This window comes from Malurus melanocephalus, unplaced genomic scaffold (genome assembly GCF_030028575.1).
Source record: "Malurus melanocephalus ecotype Western Australia unplaced genomic scaffold, MMel_1.1 scaffold_423, whole genome shotgun sequence".
Taxonomy (NCBI): Eukaryota; Metazoa; Chordata; class Aves; order Passeriformes; family Maluridae; genus Malurus; species Malurus melanocephalus.
In genome coordinates, this window is record NW_026623655.1 from 624062 (window position 1) to 645689 (window position 21628).

Consider the following 21628-nt stretch of genomic DNA (forward strand, 5'->3'; position numbering starts at 1 on the left):
GGCAAAATTAACAATATTTGTGATCCATCTTGAACACTTTACTTGAGTAAAATTCATGGGACTGCAGTATTGAGCCTGGAGAAATTAATTTTAATTAATAATTGGCAGATGATCTGCTTATGCTTAGAACATACCTCATAATTTTCTCCAGCCCCACTGAACAAAGCAAGTGAAACTTCTCCCTGCTCTCTTGCCTGGCAAACTTGGACACGAAAATTTATAAAATTTGTAAGTAAGTATGATAGTGCTAAGGATGAGATTATGGTTTTCTGATTGCAACAAAGTTTTCCCCGGCAAAATTTTCTTAAAAATCCAAGAGCTGACATTTTGCCTTACAAAATAATATATCTAAATATGAAATAAAGGATATGTTACACACACCAAAATGGTGATGCAGCACTCCAGATTCTTAAAAATTGATACTACAAAAATCAAAGAGAACATCAATGTTGTATCTTCAATCAGATTATTGGAAACATAAATTTTTTTTCTACCGGCATCTTGTTTAAATGATCTCTCAGCAGGTCATTTATACAGGAGAAAATTTAGTCCAGTGAAGTTAATTTTCAAACAAATGCTTCAATTTTGTGCTCTTTGCTCACCTATACTTTATCATATTCAACTGCAATGCAACATGGTTATTCAAGGAGCAGATCTCATATTAAACAAGTGCTATTTCATGGCACAACAAGCACATCAGAGATTCAGAAAAAGTCTTAAATTTGAGAAAAACATTCCCTAAATAGTATTTTTTTCAGTGGAATTTGGGCTCTACTCAATGAATATGTATGCATGAATATATAAAGCATATATATCTTATATCCACAAGAAGTGTAAAGCTAAGCAACCAATTTTTTTTTCTCTGAGGTGAATACTTCATTGCCTGCAGCTAAGGCTACACATTTCATAATGCCCATTAAAAAAGTAAATTTCATAATGTTATTTCATAATGTGAATGAAGATAACTTCATAATATTCATAATAAAGAGTAATAAGTGATGACACAGTAAACTGCTCTCAGGCAGCAAAATGWCCCTTGTGAAAATGTCCCTCTTATCATCAACATGAGCAAAACCTTTCTACCCTTATTTCACACAGTAACAGACAAATTTCTGCCAAATGTGGGAGGATTTTACACTAAAAATTCTCAAAATTTTCTTCTTGCTGTATATTGCAAGATACTGGTGCACCTTCTGGTTTTACTGCTACTGCACTCAAGGGACAGCACTTGTGTTCAACACCAACCATTATCAGCCAAAGAAAACAATATTTTCATGAAATTGAAACAGAAGAYAATTGACAGGTGGATCCCTTAAGTGTCTCCTTAATTACACCTTCATTAGTGAGTTGATTATTAATTCCAGTGGAAGTTCTCTTAATACACAGTGYATGTAAGTGCAGTTTCCCCTTTATTTTTTTAAGCTTTTTTTTCTGTAAGCTGCTATTTTGATCAAAATCCAGAGGTTTTTTTTTTAATGAGGAAAATATGCAGATGCATCAGGAAGAAGAGAAAAACAATGCATCTAATTTCAGCTTTTTTATTATGAAAGTATTCTAAAATTGTTTATGGGAAAAGTCTTGATCAATTTTAGCTTTCAATTTTAGGTATCACTGCTTTTTTTGTTTCTTTTGTTTCAGACAATTCCTTTGTGCACTCTTTGTGAACTGAATTAGATTAAGTTAATTTAACTATATTAAGTTAATCTTATTATGTTAAGAAAATACATGCAGAAAAATATTCATCCCCAAATTCTCAGAGTAAATCACAGGTAAAAGCATTTGTCTCAAATGAAAAATCAATCTGGCATGAAAATTACTTAATTTTTTTGCAACTTAAGTTTCATGTTTCAACATTTCACTTCTAAATAAGGAAAATTTATATAATAACCAGAAATCACCAGATGCAGATTAAATGAGACAATTTTGAAGTAAACCTTGTTGATTTTGCCTTTTATTAAAGCATAACACACATCTCATAAWGCATGCTAAAATGGAGCAAGCACATGAACTGGGAAGAGGACAAAATGCAGTTGTAAATCTATGGTAGAAATTGGCTTATTTCAATATATTGAATCAGCTTGTGTGTTTAAAGTTTTCTCACTTTACCACTCAACAGTGCTTTGTTTATTGTTGTTAGCTGATTGTCTTGGAAACTGTTATCATGACACCACTTGAACTGTTCCAGAGAAATAATCAGGGCTCTTTATCATCTGAAGCAACAGTATGAAAACCCAAATCAAAAGTAATCTCATCTCCAAATCCATCTAGAAAAAACCCATGATAAGGAACTCTTTCAGGATATTTGCCTCACGTCAAATATTTTCATGCATATTTTCCATGGGGGATTAGGATTTAAGGACATAATAATGTCTGATAAAAGCAAAGGGGAGTAACTACAGTCAGTGTCCCCTCTTCCCACTCCCCAGCACTCCCAGGCCCCTTTCACCTGCCCCATGCCCTCTTCTACCCTTCTTCTGGTGACAAAAACACCAACAGCAACAGCTACAAGTGAGTTTGACAAGCTRGAAATAAAAATTCAAAGCAGCCTTCAGTGTGTGGCATTGATTTGCTCCCCATCACGAGGACACGCAGGAGGGAAAATATGTTTGCATATCTAAGGATATGCAAATCTACTGATATATTCTGACTGCCAGAATCTAAAATGCACAATCTAAAGTGTCCTTCATGCTAAAGAAGTGTGCCTTGGTGTCACAGGATATAATGGCAGAGATAGAACCAGTATTAAATTTTTGTTGCCAGAATAAGTGTGGTTTTTTTTTTGTTTCCCTGCCATAAACATTTTTACATTTCTAAAATGAGAAGTGGCAAAGCTTTAAAGCACTGCACCTTGTTACAGATGAATATTTTAACACTTTGAGCTGACATGTTTTKAGTTTTCAGGAAAATAATCTAATTTCCCAAGTTTCACAGATAAATTTACAACTGCRAATGGATTTTCTTTAGCAGGGTGACTATCTGACAAAATTAGAAGCTACACATCACCCACCAACCTGCCCATGGTTTTGCTCCTCCAGTCAGTGTAATAACATTTTTTCCTGAAAGAACAGCAAAAATCAGTTGAGATTAATCAAGTAGGAGACAGTTGAAAAGCACACATACAAAGGTTCTTACAAAAGAACACTGGACATTTCAAAACATGCATTTTTTCATAGACAGTAGAGTGGGAAACACTTCTAAAAAAGGCACTTCTAAAAAAGTTCTGGAATTGTGGGTGAAYCTCAGAAATATTTTTGCTTTTCAGAAACAGAAATAACCTGTGTAACAATAATTCTGTGGATTTTGTTTAGATTCCTGGATTGAGYAAAATGAAACCAAAATGTATGAACTTAATTCTTCACATGTTATATTCATCTATGGCATTGACATTTGGTATATTTTAGTGACTATAACTAAAAGCCAAAACTTTGCAAGAGAAAATGAATATACTGCATTCAAATAGCACAGGGAAGGTTATCTGTCTTCTTAAACTGTGTACTAGAACCAGTCAGAAACCTGATTAAACAGGTTTAACTGATAAARCAGATAAAAGCTAAGAGAAATAATTTGGTTTTTTAGAATCACAGAGTATCTCAAGTAGGAAGGGACTCACAAAGATCATCAAGTCYRATTMTCTTCTCCTYCRAGGCCTAMTAAAATYTAYCTAAGGATGACCTAAAACTTTYTGGGGRTAAGTTCACTCAGTATYCACTAATTGTGGGAGAATTGTATGGCTTGAGGTTCCTCTGTCCATTGAATGGAGTGCTCTAAGGGCATTTTCCATCTGCCACACAACTTTGACATTTAGGTTAAYTAGTTTAACTAGTTTAATCACTTTAACTCCTGAGGAGGTTTACAGTACACTTTTCTCTCTCTAAGAATATTATTAATCAATTTGAAAAGGCACATTTTCTCCTTGAAAGACTTGTGTATCATTGCAATAGATATTAACCTGTCCAACAAATTAATAATAAATATTTACTGCAAAAACATATGATGGAACTTGTTTYCCACTCAGACAAGAAACTCAGTTCATTATTCTGTTTAAGGAAAGCTACTGGACCTCATTTTACTCAAATTGTGACAATYATTATACTGGAGACATGGAAGACACCAGATTTTTCTGTCATTTTCCTTGCCTTTCAGTAAGACTTTAGAAAAACCCTAAAATCACGGAGGATACTCAAGCTCAGATGGAGAATATCTGAAACTCTGCCAAGAACATCCAAAACAATGTGTGAACTACTGACAGTGTCTTCTAAAGACATATGCTCARTTTGATTTAGAAGGTAAGTTTGAAAACAAGTAACACAGTATTGTGTAAAAATCAGGCAAGAAAAGGACTTAATTTATTTCTCCTCTTTCCCTACCACATCACTAAAATAAACATGAGCATGCCTGGCTACAGAGCAGTAAAGATTGCATTTTAGATTTAATTGAGTGAATTTCCAATATTAAGCACTAAATTAAAGGTTTTTTTAAAATAGTTTTCACAATACCTGAAAGGCATCCTGATGTTCATTCTCTCTGCATATTTGCACAAAGTCTCCCAGGGACAGTGGATTTTAACAAACATGATATCACTGTTGGTGACAGCTGGCTGGAAAGAGCAGAAACAAGCAAACAAATATCAATAATTTAAACCTTTATGGCAACCTCCYTTCTAGAAGCACTCTTCAGGGTCAAATTTGGATTTTAGGCCTGAATTGGACATGCAACTCTGTAGTAGATGTGGAGTAGAGTGACAAAAGGATCTGTAGGGAAGATCTTTGGTTATGAACATAAGTAAAGACCTCATGCAGCACTTTTTAACATGGAATAAATTTTACAYAGAATAAATTTTGAATCTCCACAAACTCAGACAAGCAGATTTTTATATTAATTATATAARTAATTTATATATTTAATTTATATCAATTTCATTTTTATATTAATACTACTATTACTAGCTATGGATTAACCAGTGAGACATTTAACATCATGCACCCTGTTGAAAGACACAGTGGTTCTACATTAAAGCAATGTCTTGGGTTACTGAAACTTCTTCTGTTCTGCAAATATAAGGAGCTAAAAACCTCTGTGCAGAAGACCAAATCATTTTAAACACACATTATCAGACTATTCTTCTTAGTTCAATACAGTTAAGCAGATGATGGGAACAGCCTGACGGAAAGGTTTGTAATACTGTGAGGAATCTTTTATCATTTCAGTGAAATGTGAGAGTATTATAAAGGGGTTTTTATGCCACAGAAGCTACAAAACTCACCTCCCGTTCTAACATCAGCCCTTCTGCTCTCAAATTCTTCTCAAATGTGCTTCTTTTTTCTACCTGKGGGCTTGATTTCTTGTAGACCAAGATGTAGTCGATGCGCTTTTTGCCATCTTTGAAGAAGAGTCCYGATGATGCCATGGCATCACTCTAGCAAAGACAAAATTAAAATACTCTAAATATGGCATCYGTAAAGATGAAGAGCCCCATCATGAACTGCACATAACACAGCACTTCCTAAACCATGGAAATGTCCACATATCTGAAGGATGAACATGTAACAAATTCAGAAGAACTAAAAAGTTTATATATATCAGTTGGTCAGGATTTCAAATTAATTTGAACAAAAGTAAATAAAACAGCTTCACAAAACCCATATTCCAGTTATTTCAGCTGTGTAAAAACCTTTAAGTTCTTGTGTGGTGTATATTGATAAGAACGTCTGTTAATCCCTACTTTCAAGKGGGAATTAAAAAGAACTAAAGGCAAGTCAATTAAAGCAATTTTCTCAGCTTTGTACCTGTGCAATTCTACAGAACAAACATACTTGTATTTGCTCTAAGACAGAAATAAATGTAAAGAAATTTAAGAAGAAATGCTGTTGATTGGAATGTTTCCCTGCATAGTCTAGTTGAAGTGTTTTTTCAATGCCATGGGAGCAATCTTGTCGAGTTCCTTCCCACCATGCTTGCAAACAGAATAAATTATCTGACCTTGACATGGAAACCCTRATTTACATGCTGCTATTTTTGCATTCTGTGCTTTGAATGATTCAGAACAGAGACTAAACCAGCTGGTGACAGACTACACAATCACAGAATAATCAGGCCAGGATGGCYCTCCAAGATCTTTGAGTCCAACCAAACCCCACCTTGGCAACTAAACCATAGCACCGAGTGCCACATCCAGTTGTGTCCCAAAAACTTCCATGGATGGTGACTCCACCACCTCCCAGGGCAGCTGCTCTAATGCTTAACCACCCTTTTGGTGAAATAAACTCTTCTGGTGTCCAATCTGAGCAGCTCCTGGTGCAATTTGTGGCCATTTCCTCTCGCCCTGTTGACTGGCAGAAGAGGCTGATGCCCATCCTGCTACAAGCTCATTTCAGATCACTTTAGAGAGAGGAGAGGACTCCTCTGAGGCTCCTCTTCTCAACAAACAACTTCAGTACCCCGAGCCACTCCTCATAAGAATGAATCCCTGTGGACCCTCACCAGCTCCACTGCCCTTTTCTGGACACACYCCAGCACCTCAAGGTCTCTCCTGAAATGAGGGGCCCAGAAYTGGACACAATAMYCAAGKTGGGACAGAGGGACAATCACARTCCTGCTGTATTTCTSATACAGGCCACAAATGACCTTGGCTTATGTTCAGACAGCTGTCGACCCACACTCTCAGGTCCTGAAGATTTTGAGATCTGTAAAGGTAAGCTGAGAAACTATCATCAACTTCTGGAGAATGCATCAACTCATTTAAACATAAACTGTCCAGAGGAATGGGAGTTTAAAGCAGGATACATTACACCAATATATACGGGACAAAATGTTTATAAATGCTGCATCTTCCAACCAACAGCATGCTGGTCTTAGAAATTAATCCTGTTTGGGTATGAAATTCAAAATACTCAGAGTCACATGCAATAGGTACACTGTCTATTCATAAATAGAAGCATGTATCAGTGCATGATATCAGCGTTATAAATACTGGAGAGCAGCTCACTTGYTTCTATGTGAAAGGTTTTTCTTACGCCCACATCTCTCGCTGCCAGCTTTCTACACATTTAGCACTTCTGAGAACTCCTCAGTCTGCAAACCCTAAGGCATTCTGACAAGATTCCTCCTCTTTCTCTGCTTTTTTAACTCCCAAAATAAAAAACAAGGAACAGCCTGTCTCAGACCATCTACTGTTACAAACGAGTGCATCATCTTACACCTGGGAAYGTTATTTCAATACATTAAGCTTCAATTTAGAATTGTAGACCTTTAGGATCATTGAGGCCAACCATTAACCCAGCACTGCCAAACCCACCATCAAACTATGTCCCCAAGGGTCTCATTACACATCTTGTAAACACCTCTGGGGATGGTGATTCCACCACTTCCCTGTTCCAATTCTTGACCGCCCCAGCAGCGAATAAATTCTCCTAATATCCAATCTAAAAACACCCTGGTTCAACTTGAGAATGTTTTATCTTGTCCCGTCACTTGGAAGAAGCTGACCCCCACATGACTAAAACCTCCTTCCAGACAGTTGTAGAGAGCAATAATATTCCCCTTTTCTCCAAACTAATCAACTCCAGCCACTCCATATAAGACTTGTGCCCTGGATCCCTCTAAGAACATCCAGCATCTCAGTATCTTTGTTCATATTCAGATAAATAACATCCAAAATCCAAATTAAGGYAGTCGAGTGTCCAATCAAGATTGTTAGTGCACTGAATATAGGGTCTGTCACTCCTAATAAGGGGAATGGTAGTAAAAACATTAATTTTTATAATTTTTTTAAAATAATGATATAGATTTAATGACCTAAATCTCKACGATGCAGAGGTTTGAAGGTCAAGTAACAGACTGAAGGTTCAAAAGTGCAACTCTGAATATGAAAGGTTTTAAAACCCAAACTTTTTCAGGTTCAAGACATGAGTAAGGAATCTGCTTTTSAGTAAAGAAGGCTTCCTGCACAAGTATTTTATAAAACCAGACCAGGACTGCTTTTATGGTTCATGAAGCAAAATCAGATACAAAAAGCCTGGCCAAAACTCYCACATTTTACAGAATTGCTCATGCAACTTCTATACAGACATACTGTGATTAATCTAYCTTTTTGTAACACACTTCATTGCCTTTCTTTGGATTATTATTTCTAGCCTTTCTTTCCTCACTTCTGAAACATCAAACTTTCCTCAGTCTTAGAAAAACATATTTCATTTCTCAGATTAATGACAGTATCCAAACGCGACCTCAGATTCATCAAGACCAAGCAGAATTATTTGGGGTCAATGTCAAAGAAATAATGAGCAGTGATGATAGCAGAAAGAAATCTATCTTTTTATCCCAGACCACTTCCAGAAAACAACCCCCACAGGTGGAGAAGTGCAATAGTGAAGGTACTTACCACATTCATGCACTTATCAGATTAAAGAATGATTCACTTTAATGCTACTGACACCATTACTTTCACTTCTGTGCAATTCACAAGCAATGCTGCCCACCAATACCAACAGTAATATGGCAAGTACTTAAGTAATTAAGTGCCAGTAAAAGGATTTATATGGTGATTTAGATTTTTTTTTTTTTTAAATTTGATCTGAAGGAGCTACACAATGTCTAAGGAGAACAGGGAGCAGTAATTTAAATGAAACATCTAAGTCAGGGTATACTGTCTAAACCTAGCACAATGAATCAGCACAGTGGGCACTCAAGCACAGATCATTTATTATTTATCTGCTGGTTTGCACCAGCAAATCTCTGATTCACTTTTCACCTTTCTCAACAGAGAAGAGGAGCAGAAAAGGAGAAAAGCATCAGGACAAATACTGTGTGCAAAGACCTTACTGTCCTCTGTTCTGTTGAAGATTTCCTGTTTCACCTGAAAAATGTGTATAAAAGGACTAAACAACATTCTCTAATCCTCCTCATCCTCTCCACTCCTCCAAATTTTCTGAAACAATATCAATCTGTTCAGCTTACATTTACACAGGTGAAAACTCATTTAAATTTGGGTTGAAAAACTATTGCAATATAGCTCAGATTGTAAACTCAACAACTGAATTTAACCTTGTTCTTTCAAAGTCTTTAAACAGAAGAACTTCAACTGAAGTACCACTTCACACAACATTATGTTTGTTCATTATGCAGAATCAAAATACATGGGTTTGCATCAAACTGTTACCTTTGAGGCTTTGATACTACAGATCTGCTGCAGTTCCTTGTTTTTTGTCATTTTTGGTTGCCTCATAGCTTGTGATTAGTGCAACAAATCACATGACACACTGCTTTGAAGTCCAAAAGTGCAAAATTCAAAATACGACCGGTATCATTCACAAAGCAAAACACATTGATCAATTTATCCTAGATAAAGGAGTTTTGGCTCAAGCAAAAAAAAAAAAAAGTAGAAGTACAATGCAAATATTTAGCAAAGCTATAAAATATGAAGAGTTTACCTTTCCAATCAAATCTATAAAAAGAAGTTCCTTGGATTTAGCCAACATTCTTCTTGTGCAAATAGCCGAGGAAAGAAAAYTGGGGACATATTTGGATATGCAAAGACATCCAAACTATTTTGGGCATCAAAGGTATCACTGCAGGCTGCCATAATTACCCATGCTATCATATTTCTGTGCAGAACACAGCTTTTTCTGAATGGAGAGCAAGACTTCCAGAAGTATCTGACCATCCTGATCAAACTGCAGTTTAACTTTCCAGGAGTACATGAAAGGATTAGCAATTATTTTAGCTTCTTCACAGAGGACATCTCTTCCMATTTATATTCTGTTCAGACTTCTAGAGTAAGCATGAAAAATGCATTTGTATATATTATGAAAAACAGATTGGACTTCAGGAAAGGAGTGGGTTGGGTGAYATGCAAAATTTTGAAATGAAGTCTGCTCGATATAACCATATGAGGGAGCAGCAATGGAGGATTTTAGGAAACAGGAGATTTTTTAATATTTGACCCCTTCTATTTGCTCTTGAAGCCTAATAAGGAAGTCTTAAGAACCATACATGATCACTGAAAATTTATCTTTACAAGTTTATTTTTTTTCTAAATTTTCAYCTTTATGATAACATTACTTACAACTGACCCTGCATTTCCTGAAATATTTTCTGACCTTTTGCTTTTTTTAAAAACAAAATCTCACAGGACATGAGAGCCAAGCACTAAAAGCACAAACATGAAGTTGACTTTTGTTGCACTTTACCACATCCATTCATTCTGGGATAATGATTTCRTTTGTTATCACAGCTTTTAATTTGAATTAATTCTGTGTTATCAGGATGCATTTCTGGACTACCAGAAAAAAGCACTAAATTCAGCTATTGTATAGGCAGCATTTCTTCATAGTTCCCAAACCCACAGTGATAACAATGCAAASTTTGTTCCAAAAATCCTTTCTTTGCCTTGCCAGATAGCAAAATGCACTACCTAGATAAAAAATTTATCAGATCAAAGACWGTAACAGTGAAGCAGTGAATGGAAGGAAGTGAAAGTGTAACTTCTCAAATATTCCTATCTGCCTACTACACATGTAATAGCAATAGGTAAAGAAAATAATTCACTGCTACTCATTTTGCTGCTGCTCTGGACAAATGTTGCCTTCCACTCAAGTGCTAAAATCTGTTTAAGCCTGCTTCCCTTTCCTAAGGAAACGAGAACATTTCAGGTATCAGCTTTCCACTCAGAGACCTTCTCATTTTCTACCTTTCCCTTTGCAAAGCAGATATTTCTCATTTCTGCTCAGCAGACATTTCTGGGACTCATTTTTCTTCCTGAGACCCCCTGGCACAATCACATCCATGAAGCTGTACTTTCTATGCAATCTCAAGAGCAGTTGGTGATGAAAAGTTGKCTGAGATGGATAAAGTTGAGTCTGACTGACTCACAATTTTTCAATTTGAAATCTTTGGTTTCTGAAATGATATCAACCCACACTATAGGAAATTACCAGTTATAAATCGTAATCATGGAAATAAGAAAATGAGATTAATAGATTGGCATCTGATTGCTCTAAGAAAATTATCTGACTTTCCAAGCTTTAAAATGTAGCAATAAGAATCAGATTTATGAGGTATCACACGTATAATTTGAAACTAAATAATTCCTGAAAAAAAAAGTGTATTGGATTTCATCACAGCAACAAGAAATGCTCATTACTACTGGAGCATTCAAGCAGCTTATCACTGAGAAAGACAATGGCACCAAGAAGTAGCTGCAAACAAATTTTTCAGCAATCTTCCTGAGTCTCTCACGTAGACAACAACCCTTCCAAAACAAGCCAAACTTACAGACATTAAAAAGAAGAGAAGAACATGCTTTTATCCTTCCACTCCTGGCCAATGCAGTGTTTCTCATTCTCATTATCAGATCAGACTGAGGAGACTTTTTATTGTGAGGATCAGTTTACATTTCAAATGTGTCAGAGTACTCACCAGCTGTRAAGCTCTMCTGCAGTATTCTGTGCTTTCAGCAGTCCCAGAAAGAATTAGAAGCCTTCTTCTGCTAGTTTTGGAAATAGGTTTCCCTCAGGCATTTTAACTAATTGCCACAAAGACTTCTACAATAAACCAAAGGCAGAACAGTGGTGTTCTTTTCTAATACAAGACTAATCTAAATCCCCCTTGCCTTTTTCCAGTAAAGAGGAGAACCCTGCTTGGTTGTTTCAGGGCTGGCTTTGGCTGGGATAGAATTCATTTCCTGCACAGGAGCTGGCATGGGGCTGTTTTGGCTTTTGGTTTGATGCAGCTGAGSTTAAACCAAGATGCCTCATTTGCAAAAACATTCCTTCCAAATGCAGGAGGACATTTCCAGAGAAGCTGCTGTGATGAAGGGAACTGTCAAAGCTAGAAGCCAGATGTGGCTTAAGAATGTTTTTAAACTCTAAACCACTTCGTCCAGTAGGTCAGTATATAAAGAGATAGGGACATAAAAAGTCTATTTTTGTTTAAACTTGATACAGATATAAAACTCCTCTTTAAACTTTGAAAGAAAGGTAACTCGCTGACTATGAACTTCATAACCATCCTGAATGCAGGGCTTGGAAAATATACAACTAGTGGCCATTTTGGTTTTCACATGGAAATACAAAAAGAAGTATTTTGCTTTAGCACAGTGAAATCCCTGTTACTAGACAGACAGTAGAGCATCTGTTATTAGATTGYTTTGGCAGCAGCTTTACCTTTTATTAAAACTATTTAGGGCTCAGTAGCATGGTCTCAATTCTACAGACTCCACACTGTTTTCCTGTCTTTTAGGCCACATTTAACAAAAAAAGGCTTTGTCTACTTAATGAACAAAATCAAACAAGAACATCCATTATTATTTGCCTAATTCAGCTAGTCTTGCAGAAACAGAGAAACATCTTTGAATACCAAAAGTTCTCATTGCAACAGTTTAGACTAAAATGTAACCAGGAAGGGTGATATATATGAGATATATATCATAAATGTCATTCCTGAAGTTCCATTTTCATGTCAGAATTGATCACATCTGTGATTACAATCACAGATCTGTAAATACAATTATCTGTAAGCCTATTTTAAAATTATTAGATAGCTACTGCTATAAAGCATCCTATGAAATGAAGCCTCAGAGATCACATCCACCTCTGTTCCAGAGTACTGCARTAATGCTGATGAGTGTGACAAGCAGTAAAACAGCCATAAAACCCCTCAATTATGCATTCAGTGCTAAAATCAAAGTGCCACAGGTACAATCCATGAGAGAACTAAATCATGATTTCCTDAAGAGCACACCGTAGGTACAGCACAGAAGCTGACAGTAATTCAAGAATTTCTAGATCTGTAATACAGGATTATAGATTCCTACAGGAATACATCAAAAATCACAGAATGGCTGGTAAAAAAAAAACCTTTGCTGCAGAATACACTATTTCCAGAGCGTGAAGAAAATTATTCAAAACCTCTTGAGGTTAGGTCATTTTTCATACATTTGCAAGCAATTATGCTTAATGGAAAGGAGAATTAAGGCTCTCCTAGTAGAAAGTAAAACTAAAAAAAAAAAACGTTTTGAACAAAAAATCCATCATAATTCTTTGACAGAACAGTGGATGWACTGCTGGAGAAAATGCATTGTGATGAATAGCATGAGTAAGTAATTACTAAGCARGATAACAGGCCAGTTTTATCTGCTGAGATGAGATGGCTTTTCCAGTGCTTTAGCTGAGGTTCCTGATAATACTCCTACACTTAATGCCTTTTTTTTTCTTTTTTTCTTTAAAATAAATTTTTTTCTTTAATTCTGTGTGTCTAGGTACCATTCTGACGCTGCTTGAAAAAGAATCTGACACTCCATACAGATCATGCTTGACTGACCATTGGCTACATGAATGTGATTCTTGTAAATTCTCAAAATTTCTTGAGGTCTCCCAGACAACATGAATTCCACTCCATGCTCAAAATCCTATATCCTAAATTCTGTGCAATATAAATTTATTGAAAGGAGGCTACTGCCTCTTAGATGAGTCCATAAAAACATTAGAACCCTTGATTTTATATAACATTGCTTGATTTTGGTTCCAATTCCATTCACTGATTCTGTTGGTCAAACATTAATATTGTTACCAGTGTTCTCCAAAATCATCAGGATAAATAAAATCCTCTAACATTGTTTTCTCAGTGCTAGCAAGTAAGGCATTACTTTTATTTTTGAGCAGCAGGTGTCTGTGTGACCAACAAAATTCCAGCCTCCAAACAGACACTGACACAAAACTTTTTAACCTATTTAGGCATTTTTAGCAAACCAAGAAATTAATCTTCATTAGCTATAAATTACATCATTCTGTTTCATTAACTAGTATTCTATCCACTATAGCTTATTGATTTCTCTCTCACATCCTAATTAGCCACTGTTTTATCTTTTTAGTATTTTTTTCCTCCAGTAGGGTCTTTCCAACACACATTCTTAGCCACTTCTTTAAACTCTAATTTCTGCAAAATGTGATCCATAAATTCTGCACTCCTTATATCCAATTTCCAAAATACATCTCTCTTCTCCCAGGCTTTCCTCACTGAAGCATATCAAGTTTTTTTTAACAAAACTTARAAGTTTCAGTAATTTTACCAAGCTGCATTCCCACAACAACAGCTTATGAYAACTTATGACAACCATTGCTAAATGCTAACTAAAAGTGATTAAAGATTGAATGCACATAAATTTACAATTAAAACAATTAATCAAAAGTTAATTAAAACCATTACCTAAAATTACTTTAAAAGTTTTATCACTTCCAAATATTTGCGAGCAACCTAAATTTCTTACCACGAGATGCTCATTTATTTAGACTGCAACTCATGTAGTCCTTTAAAAACTGCATTTTAAAAACATTTAAGCACCTTCTGACAGTCGATACAATTTAATAAAGTTTTGTGTCCGTTACCTTTAAAGACGATTTAGTTCGAGGTTCTGTTTTCTGCCTGGTGAGCTTGTTTTTAATAAGCAATGACTGATCTGTGCGAGTATCATAATTCCCATGTTCTGARTCATCTGTATAGGTATCTTTGTCCTTTCCTCCATCTGAAGGAAAACCAGAAAAAAMCAATGGGTTCATTTTAGATTATAATGGTTGAAAATGAACAGTATTACTACAGCCACAGTTGAATATTCATTTTATGTTTACACCTTTTAACAACATAATTCCTTTCCTGTRAAAGATTTATACTTGAAATGCTATCATCTTTATCTTAAATTAGAAATGACTGCTATTTTTAGTAGAAGGCCTATAAAAATRGCTTTTTATTAGTATTCAAATAAAAAAGTCCATAACCTCTTTTACAGCAATTAAATAAACACACAAAGTGATACAAATTTTAAATGCTTCACTCAAAATTGAGACCCAAAATGTTTCACCGACCAGGCAGGCACACCTTGGAGACCAGAGTAACATCTCACATTAAAAATTTAAACAAGCAATAGAAATTGCTGAATCCCCTACACATATGCAGAAAGAGCATTTGAAAAATTGCACATTAATATACTGCAATAAGCACTGTGCAATGCATTTTAAGATGTAGCAGAAAGTATAAAGTCATTATGAAGGAAGTGTTCTCCTTGTCACTGGATTTATTTTAATTGCTCAGCTGAAGTTTTTATGAAAACTTCATAAAGTTTTTTATGAAAACTTAGTTGAGTACCCCAAGAGAGTTGCAGGAAAATGAGGAGCTTCCTCAGAGCTTACTCATATTGTCTTTTAAAAAAATTGAGACAATATTTGCCCTACACACCCAGCAGGAGTAAAACTAAAGGTGATGTCTGCACTGTAAGGTTTTAATGAATGTTGGAAAATGGCTAGTCTTGAAAAAATATGTTAAATATGAAAAAGATGGAGGAACTATTGCTACATAGTATTATCTTGGATAAACTAGGATATCTTGGAAACATATTCAGGCAAAAAATTTACCCCCAAATCCTGAGTCAAGTTCCCATCTCAGCTTTCACACTGACATGGGAAAAGTCAGGTGGATTAGGAAYAGCATTTAGCTCAGTAATTCCAAACCCTAAACAGAAGCCTAGAAACAAGTCGTGGTTGCTGTGGGAACCACAGTCTTTAATTTCATGGATTTTAAATTCCTAAAAGTTCCTCTGCAACATTAAGTATTTTTCATTAAGTTGTTCAGTTGAATTCTCCACGCTAAATACTACAGATTTTTTTTTAAATAACCACAATTATCTCACATACCCAAGTGACCTGTTACAGAAAGTTAAATTAATATGCTATTATGACTCTGAGTCAGAAAAATTTCTGTATRAAATGCTTTAGCTTTCACCAATACTGCAAAAATAAGACAGAAAAAAAAAGGCTGAATTGCAAATAAGGAGAAGGATATTAAATCAGAGAAAAGGGTGAYAGCTTCTAATTCTACAGGTGGAGTTCAAATCATATTTTAATAAAGTCAGTGGGAATTTCAGTATTCAACCCATTCTGTCAAGGACTTCACTTTAATGAAGTACACCCTTAAAGCAGATACACCCATGTAATTGTTAGAACAATGGAACATAAATAAGTAATGTCACCTTCCATCCACCCTCAAGTACAAGYGATTTGAAAAGGATTCAAGCATTAATTAAGCAGATAACAGATCTCTTCATCCTAGCAGCTGCTTTGCTTTGCTATCCTGTGATGTAGAGGCAGCATGAAAAACTTCACTCTTCATACACCACAAAAACTTATCAACACTTCTTGACATCTGATTTGGCAACACTTAATGCATGACAATAARCTGTGCCCTATAAGGTCACTTACATGATAAAACATTGGTGACAATTTCATTTTTGGAAATCCTTTAACATAAAAATGCACAAGTATTTGGTTTAGAAATAGATATCTAAGTCAACCTTTTGAATCTTCCTTTTTAGGACTTAACTCCTTGGCCACCTTTCTTACTCTCATTTTTCTGGAGGGCCAAGAGTGCATTTTAATTCTGTGACAGGGGATAAAAACAACTTGTCCTGATTTCTCTGTAACATGCACTGCACAATGTATTTTATACAGTAGCAAAAGCTTTTCAATTTAAATGTGGCATAGTCATGGATAGGAAAATTAATATAAAAATTACTCCTAAATAGTTTCTGCTTCACAAACTTTGATACAATGACTCTTTACTGAATCCTTTGAGCCTTTACACATCTAAGGACAGGCTTTGAAAAACTTCAGTAAGAAAGAGATTATTATCAAAAAAATAATCCCCTTTTGTCCTAATTTTAGAAATCCTAGAAAAAGCAAATAACTTGGAGTAGAACACCACTAGACACCTATATAAACGACATTGTGATGGGCTTAGGTTTTATTTCATTTTGCTGTGCACCTGGAGTACTATATTACACACAGAATATAGGAAGTTTTTCAGATACCTGTATGTGTATATTAAGATATGAAAAACTATCATAACAGACAAACACAGAGTTTTCTTAATGTACAATTTCTTGCAACTATTACACAGAATATTTCTCTTTTTTAATATTTTTTATATATATATGTTCACTTCAATTTATCATGATATCATAAAATTTACTTGTAGGCACTGAAATTACATTTTATAATAGAGCACTGAAAGAAAGCTTTTATCATGTAGTTCTTATGATTCTTTGTTGGATTGTTAGTTTTGGTTCTGCTCTTCATTTGTCACTTCTCTGTATTGCAGCATGGCAAATAAATCTGGAGTTTTTTCATATATAAGCTTTGTAGCAACTGGATTCAGGATTACATTCAGAATAAAGGTATCTGTCATGGCAAAATTGTTAACTGTCTAGGAAGGATGTCATGGCCTGCTAAGAAATATGAGTTATTATGCACAAATCCTAATAACTAATGTAAGGGAAAAAATAGAATTAAAAAAAACATATTAGTGAGTGATGTTTTAGTTGCTACTGAGTGTTGCTTCTGTTCTCATCTCAACCCAGTAAACTCCACCTTTTGTGTCTCTAACCAGAGGTGGGAGGGGAATGAGTGAGGCAGAAGGAGGAGAGTTCCAGCAATGTGAAACCTCAAAGCTCCCCTGATGTATCTCAGAAGCTCCATCACTCTGAATTTACCCATTCCTCAAAMTAAAAACACTGCTTAACACCTAAAACTGACAGAGGAAAAATAACACAAATCCACAATGTCATAGATCCCGTTTATCTGTGTTAGTAATAAAGGTGCAATACATTACATTTTTATTTCATAAAYCCATTAACATCATTAATTACATTTATCCAGCAGATTTATGGCCTCATCTATATTCTACTGAAATAAAAGAGAACCTTTGCACTGAAATCCTTTATCTGATGCCTTGTTAATCCCCTGCACAGAAGGCATGTGTGAGAATCTTCAGTCAATTCAGGAAGAGGAGAAAGCCATTTGGCCTACATTTCTACAACRCTGCCTAATTAAAAATTCACCACATTCACTTCATTCAGCTTCCCCTCATCTTCTCAGGAGAGCAGTTTGAAAATATTCACTAAGATGATKATACCCATTAATCAGCCTATTTTTCAAGCTCCATCAAACTATACCTACCAAAAGCATTGTATTAACCTATTTGGTCATCAAAGTTCAAGCTGCAATATTCCTTTTTCAGTTTTTTTTTTCTTCCTCTTCCCACCTACATCCAGATTCAGRATAAAACTGAAAATTTTAGACTTGGAGACAAATTCTTACCCACAWAAATAGGATATTAAAGCACCAACAAACTGTATTTTGAAGGTACACAGGCTGTTTTCYTACATGCACCTTTTGATTGTCCCCTTATTTCTCTTCACAAATCTAACACATAATGCTGATTTTTATATAAGGTAGTTACTACTGACTTCTAGGATTTATGTTTAAATACTGTTTTCTTTCCTGCTTGCAACTGAATAACCTAAAATGTTACATTTCTATAAATACAGAATAACTTCACAGATTTCACTTATCTAATTTGGGATTGACTCACTTAACATGGACAAATTCATTAATCAAGTTAATAAATATTAACAATCTTCAAATATTGGGTTTTTTTTCTTCAAAAAGCATAGCTGTAGTCAGAACTGTCCACACCAAAGTTTAATACAATTTTGAACTGAAAAGAATCAATCTATATTTTTCTTGTTGGGCTCTCCATGTATCTTTTCAGATTAAAACAAAGTAATGTGAAGGAAAAACAGTGCATCATTTCCCATGAGAAAGAATTACTGCTGACACGTATAAATAGGCAATAATGTCAGCATGTGTATGTGTGAGCAATTTAGTGAAAAACAGACCAGTATATATTTAAAGAAAAAAACGGAAATTATAACAGTAAAATTTTCTAGTATTCATGCAAGCAATTACACCAGGAATGTGCAGTAGCTTTAACTGGAACTTTACAGAATTTTCTGATATAATCTTCATGCCAAATTTTTGGTCTGTTTTGGAATATTTGGTTTTGAAAATGTATCCATTTCACTGTTGCCAGTAGCTGCCTCTCCWGGAAACCTTGAGAAGCCTCTGATCTATCACGTATTTTAGGCATCAAGAAAATTGAATGCTAAATCATGTGAGAGGTGAGCAGACCTGGTTTCTGCCAGCAGATCTCATTCACTCAGCATGAAGATTTGATTTCTAGCTTGATGCTTCATCAAGTGTGAGCAAAAATATTTTTCATAGCAGTTGTGTAAGGTGCAGCAATATCTTTGTGTCTGTATGGGTCAAATAGATGGCCAGGGAACTTCAAAACTACTTAATTTAGGAATCTGGAAGTTACTACCYATGTGTGTATTTACAGATTCAATTTGCAGTTAAAAGGGTGGGATAACTTCTTTCAAAAATAACTTCTTTTCTACTCACTCTGACTTAATTACAGTATCAAAATGAAAGCAGTGCAGTACCAATACGTCTATTTTCTGCATTACTTTTTTTTTCTTTTTTGTTTTTCCAAACTGTAACACTTTTTATGTGTAAATATCTAAAGCAAATATAAAATAACTAAAAATAGAAACAACAACAGAACTGCAGCCATGAAAATAGTGAATGATATGACAATACGGGAATAATAAGAAACAACAACTTCAAAGGAATTTCAAGTTCATGCTTCCAAATGAATGATTTTTATGGGAAAAGGATGCACTGAATGCATGACACTTCTTTCTCATTAGTCCCTGTTTACTTTTAGTCTAAGAGTTGAGACAGTATCACGAAATTTATGACAACACAGATTTCTTTAGTCACACTTAGTCTCCTCTTTCAAAAAAAATGGAAGTTCAGTGGTAAGCATGGTCTTTCCACACCTAAATACTGTGAGTGTAATCAAAGAAACATTAATTTGTCATTATTTCAGTTCAGACAACAACTTACCTAAAAATGGATCATGGTATTCTGTGTTAGACAGCTTAAGCAGGTTGTTTTCCAAAGTCTCCATCACTTTAGCTGGAACAAATGAAATATCTGTATCAGCATTCCATGTATTTTTTAAGTAAAAGACTCTTTACTTAAAAAAAACAAAACTTTTTTAAGCTGTCAATAACTCAAATAAAAAAACTTTGGACTGAAATTTTGAAGAGCACTTTCTACTGACAGAAAAAAGAGCAAGATCACTTTAATGAAGACTTTCAGTCTATTCCTGAGAGAAGGTTAACTTGATAAAATTAACTCATTAGAACAATAATTAGTGCCTAGTATCTATCAACATAAAAGAAAGGCTTATCAAAATTTAATAGCAGGAGTCAGAGGAGTTAATTTACTCTACAAAGGTTCACACAGAGTGGCAATAGAGGATGGCAATAGCTGGCAACAGGTGACACACAGTGATCAGGATTCCAACTAGACCAGTTTATCTGACAAGGCAGGTTTATCTGTTAAATCAGAAATCCTAAAATCAAAGTAGTTCCTTATTCCAACACAAGCTAAAATTGGGAGGGATTTGCTGTTTGCTCTCAGCCTCACCATACCACTGTTCCCTGATTCTACTGCTCATGAATGAATGCATCACCTCCTACATATTCATATGTAAGCACRTTTTTTGCCAAAAGCTTAATATTTATTAGTTCTTTTTCACCTAGGACAGGCTACAGAAACCTTTATATGCTTCTCCAGCATAAATGAGCAAGACTTTCTTGTCTTTTTTCCAGAGAGAAGGAAATAATGTCCTAATTGAAAAGAACAAAAATTAGTTTAAAAAGAAGTATAAAGATTCACTTAAGAACCTGGTAATACAGCATGGCAGGTGTTTGTGCAAAGATATTTCTCCAACAAACTGCAGATATCTGAATAAAACTGAGTTTATCAGTGCTGGAATGAGCTCCTTACCTCGTTGTGACACAACATCCACTGTGGCTGTGGATGTCCCTGCACTCAGAGGTTGGGGCTGCACACGATTTGGCTGCAGGAATGAAGAATGCTTGCTCAGGCTTTGAGGGTGAGTTTGGCTCTGGGCCAGGCATGGCATGGATCTCCTCGAAGGTTTTAATGGGTGCTCTTTCACTGTCTCGCTCTTGCTTGTATTCATGCCTGAAAAAGCCAAAAGAAAAAGAACACAATAAGCTCTATTATATTAGGCCATGTAAAAAAAAAAAATCACTAATTACAAAACCACTTAATAAGCAACTCTTCATCGAAACAAAAATGTCACTCTCTAAGGTTTGAAGTTATTAAAAAATAACCTAATGAACTAAAATACTGATTTTCATGGTATTCTGTAAAATATTGACGTTTTCCTTTCAAAGTGATAAAAATTTCCCCTTCACCACTATGGAAATATATTAATGCTCTTAATGCTCTTACCTATTTGTGAAAAAGCATTGTACAAGAACAAAGAAATGTAGGAAAAAAAAAAAAGACCTCAAACATTCCAGGGTCAGTTAGAACAAAGCAGTTGGGACAATGATTTATCTTTTAAGAGCTGTTTCTGAGAGACACAGAAATGAAATCTGTCCTAAGTTTACATGGAAGAAAAACTCATTATTATACACCTCCTGATTTAATATAGAGCACTGACACACACAACCCTTGTAAAAATTAAATCAACACAGCACAATCCAAGTCCACTGGTGTGGTTTATTTTACTCCACTATTTCTCTGCTTGACAGTACAATTTACAGCATGTTTTTATAAATCTTAATTTCTTAGTGGTATCTTTTACCTCTCTTGGCTGTGCTAGAAATAATCTAATCATAATAAATAATCTAACTGCT

The 21628-nt window shown here is 35.1% G+C and overlaps 1 protein-coding gene across 1 annotated transcript in view; it reads right to left on the bottom strand.

Annotated features, from left to right (window-relative positions):
* Positions 1-20943, bottom strand: part of ANO3 (anoctamin 3) — a 54421-nt gene extending 33478 nt beyond the window's left edge. Inside the window, exons 1-6 of the mRNA XM_057379775.1 lie at positions 20745-20943; positions 19794-19865; positions 14382-14518; positions 5264-5416; positions 4497-4597; positions 3012-3056 (exon numbers count right to left, since the gene is read on the bottom strand). Coding sequence (XP_057235758.1) covers positions 3012-3056; positions 4497-4597; positions 5264-5416; positions 14382-14518; positions 19794-19865; positions 20745-20943 — 707 coding nt within the window. The remainder of the gene's footprint in view (positions 1-3011; positions 3057-4496; positions 4598-5263; positions 5417-14381; positions 14519-19793; positions 19866-20744) is intronic.
* Between the last annotated feature and the right edge of the window lie 685 nt (positions 20944-21628).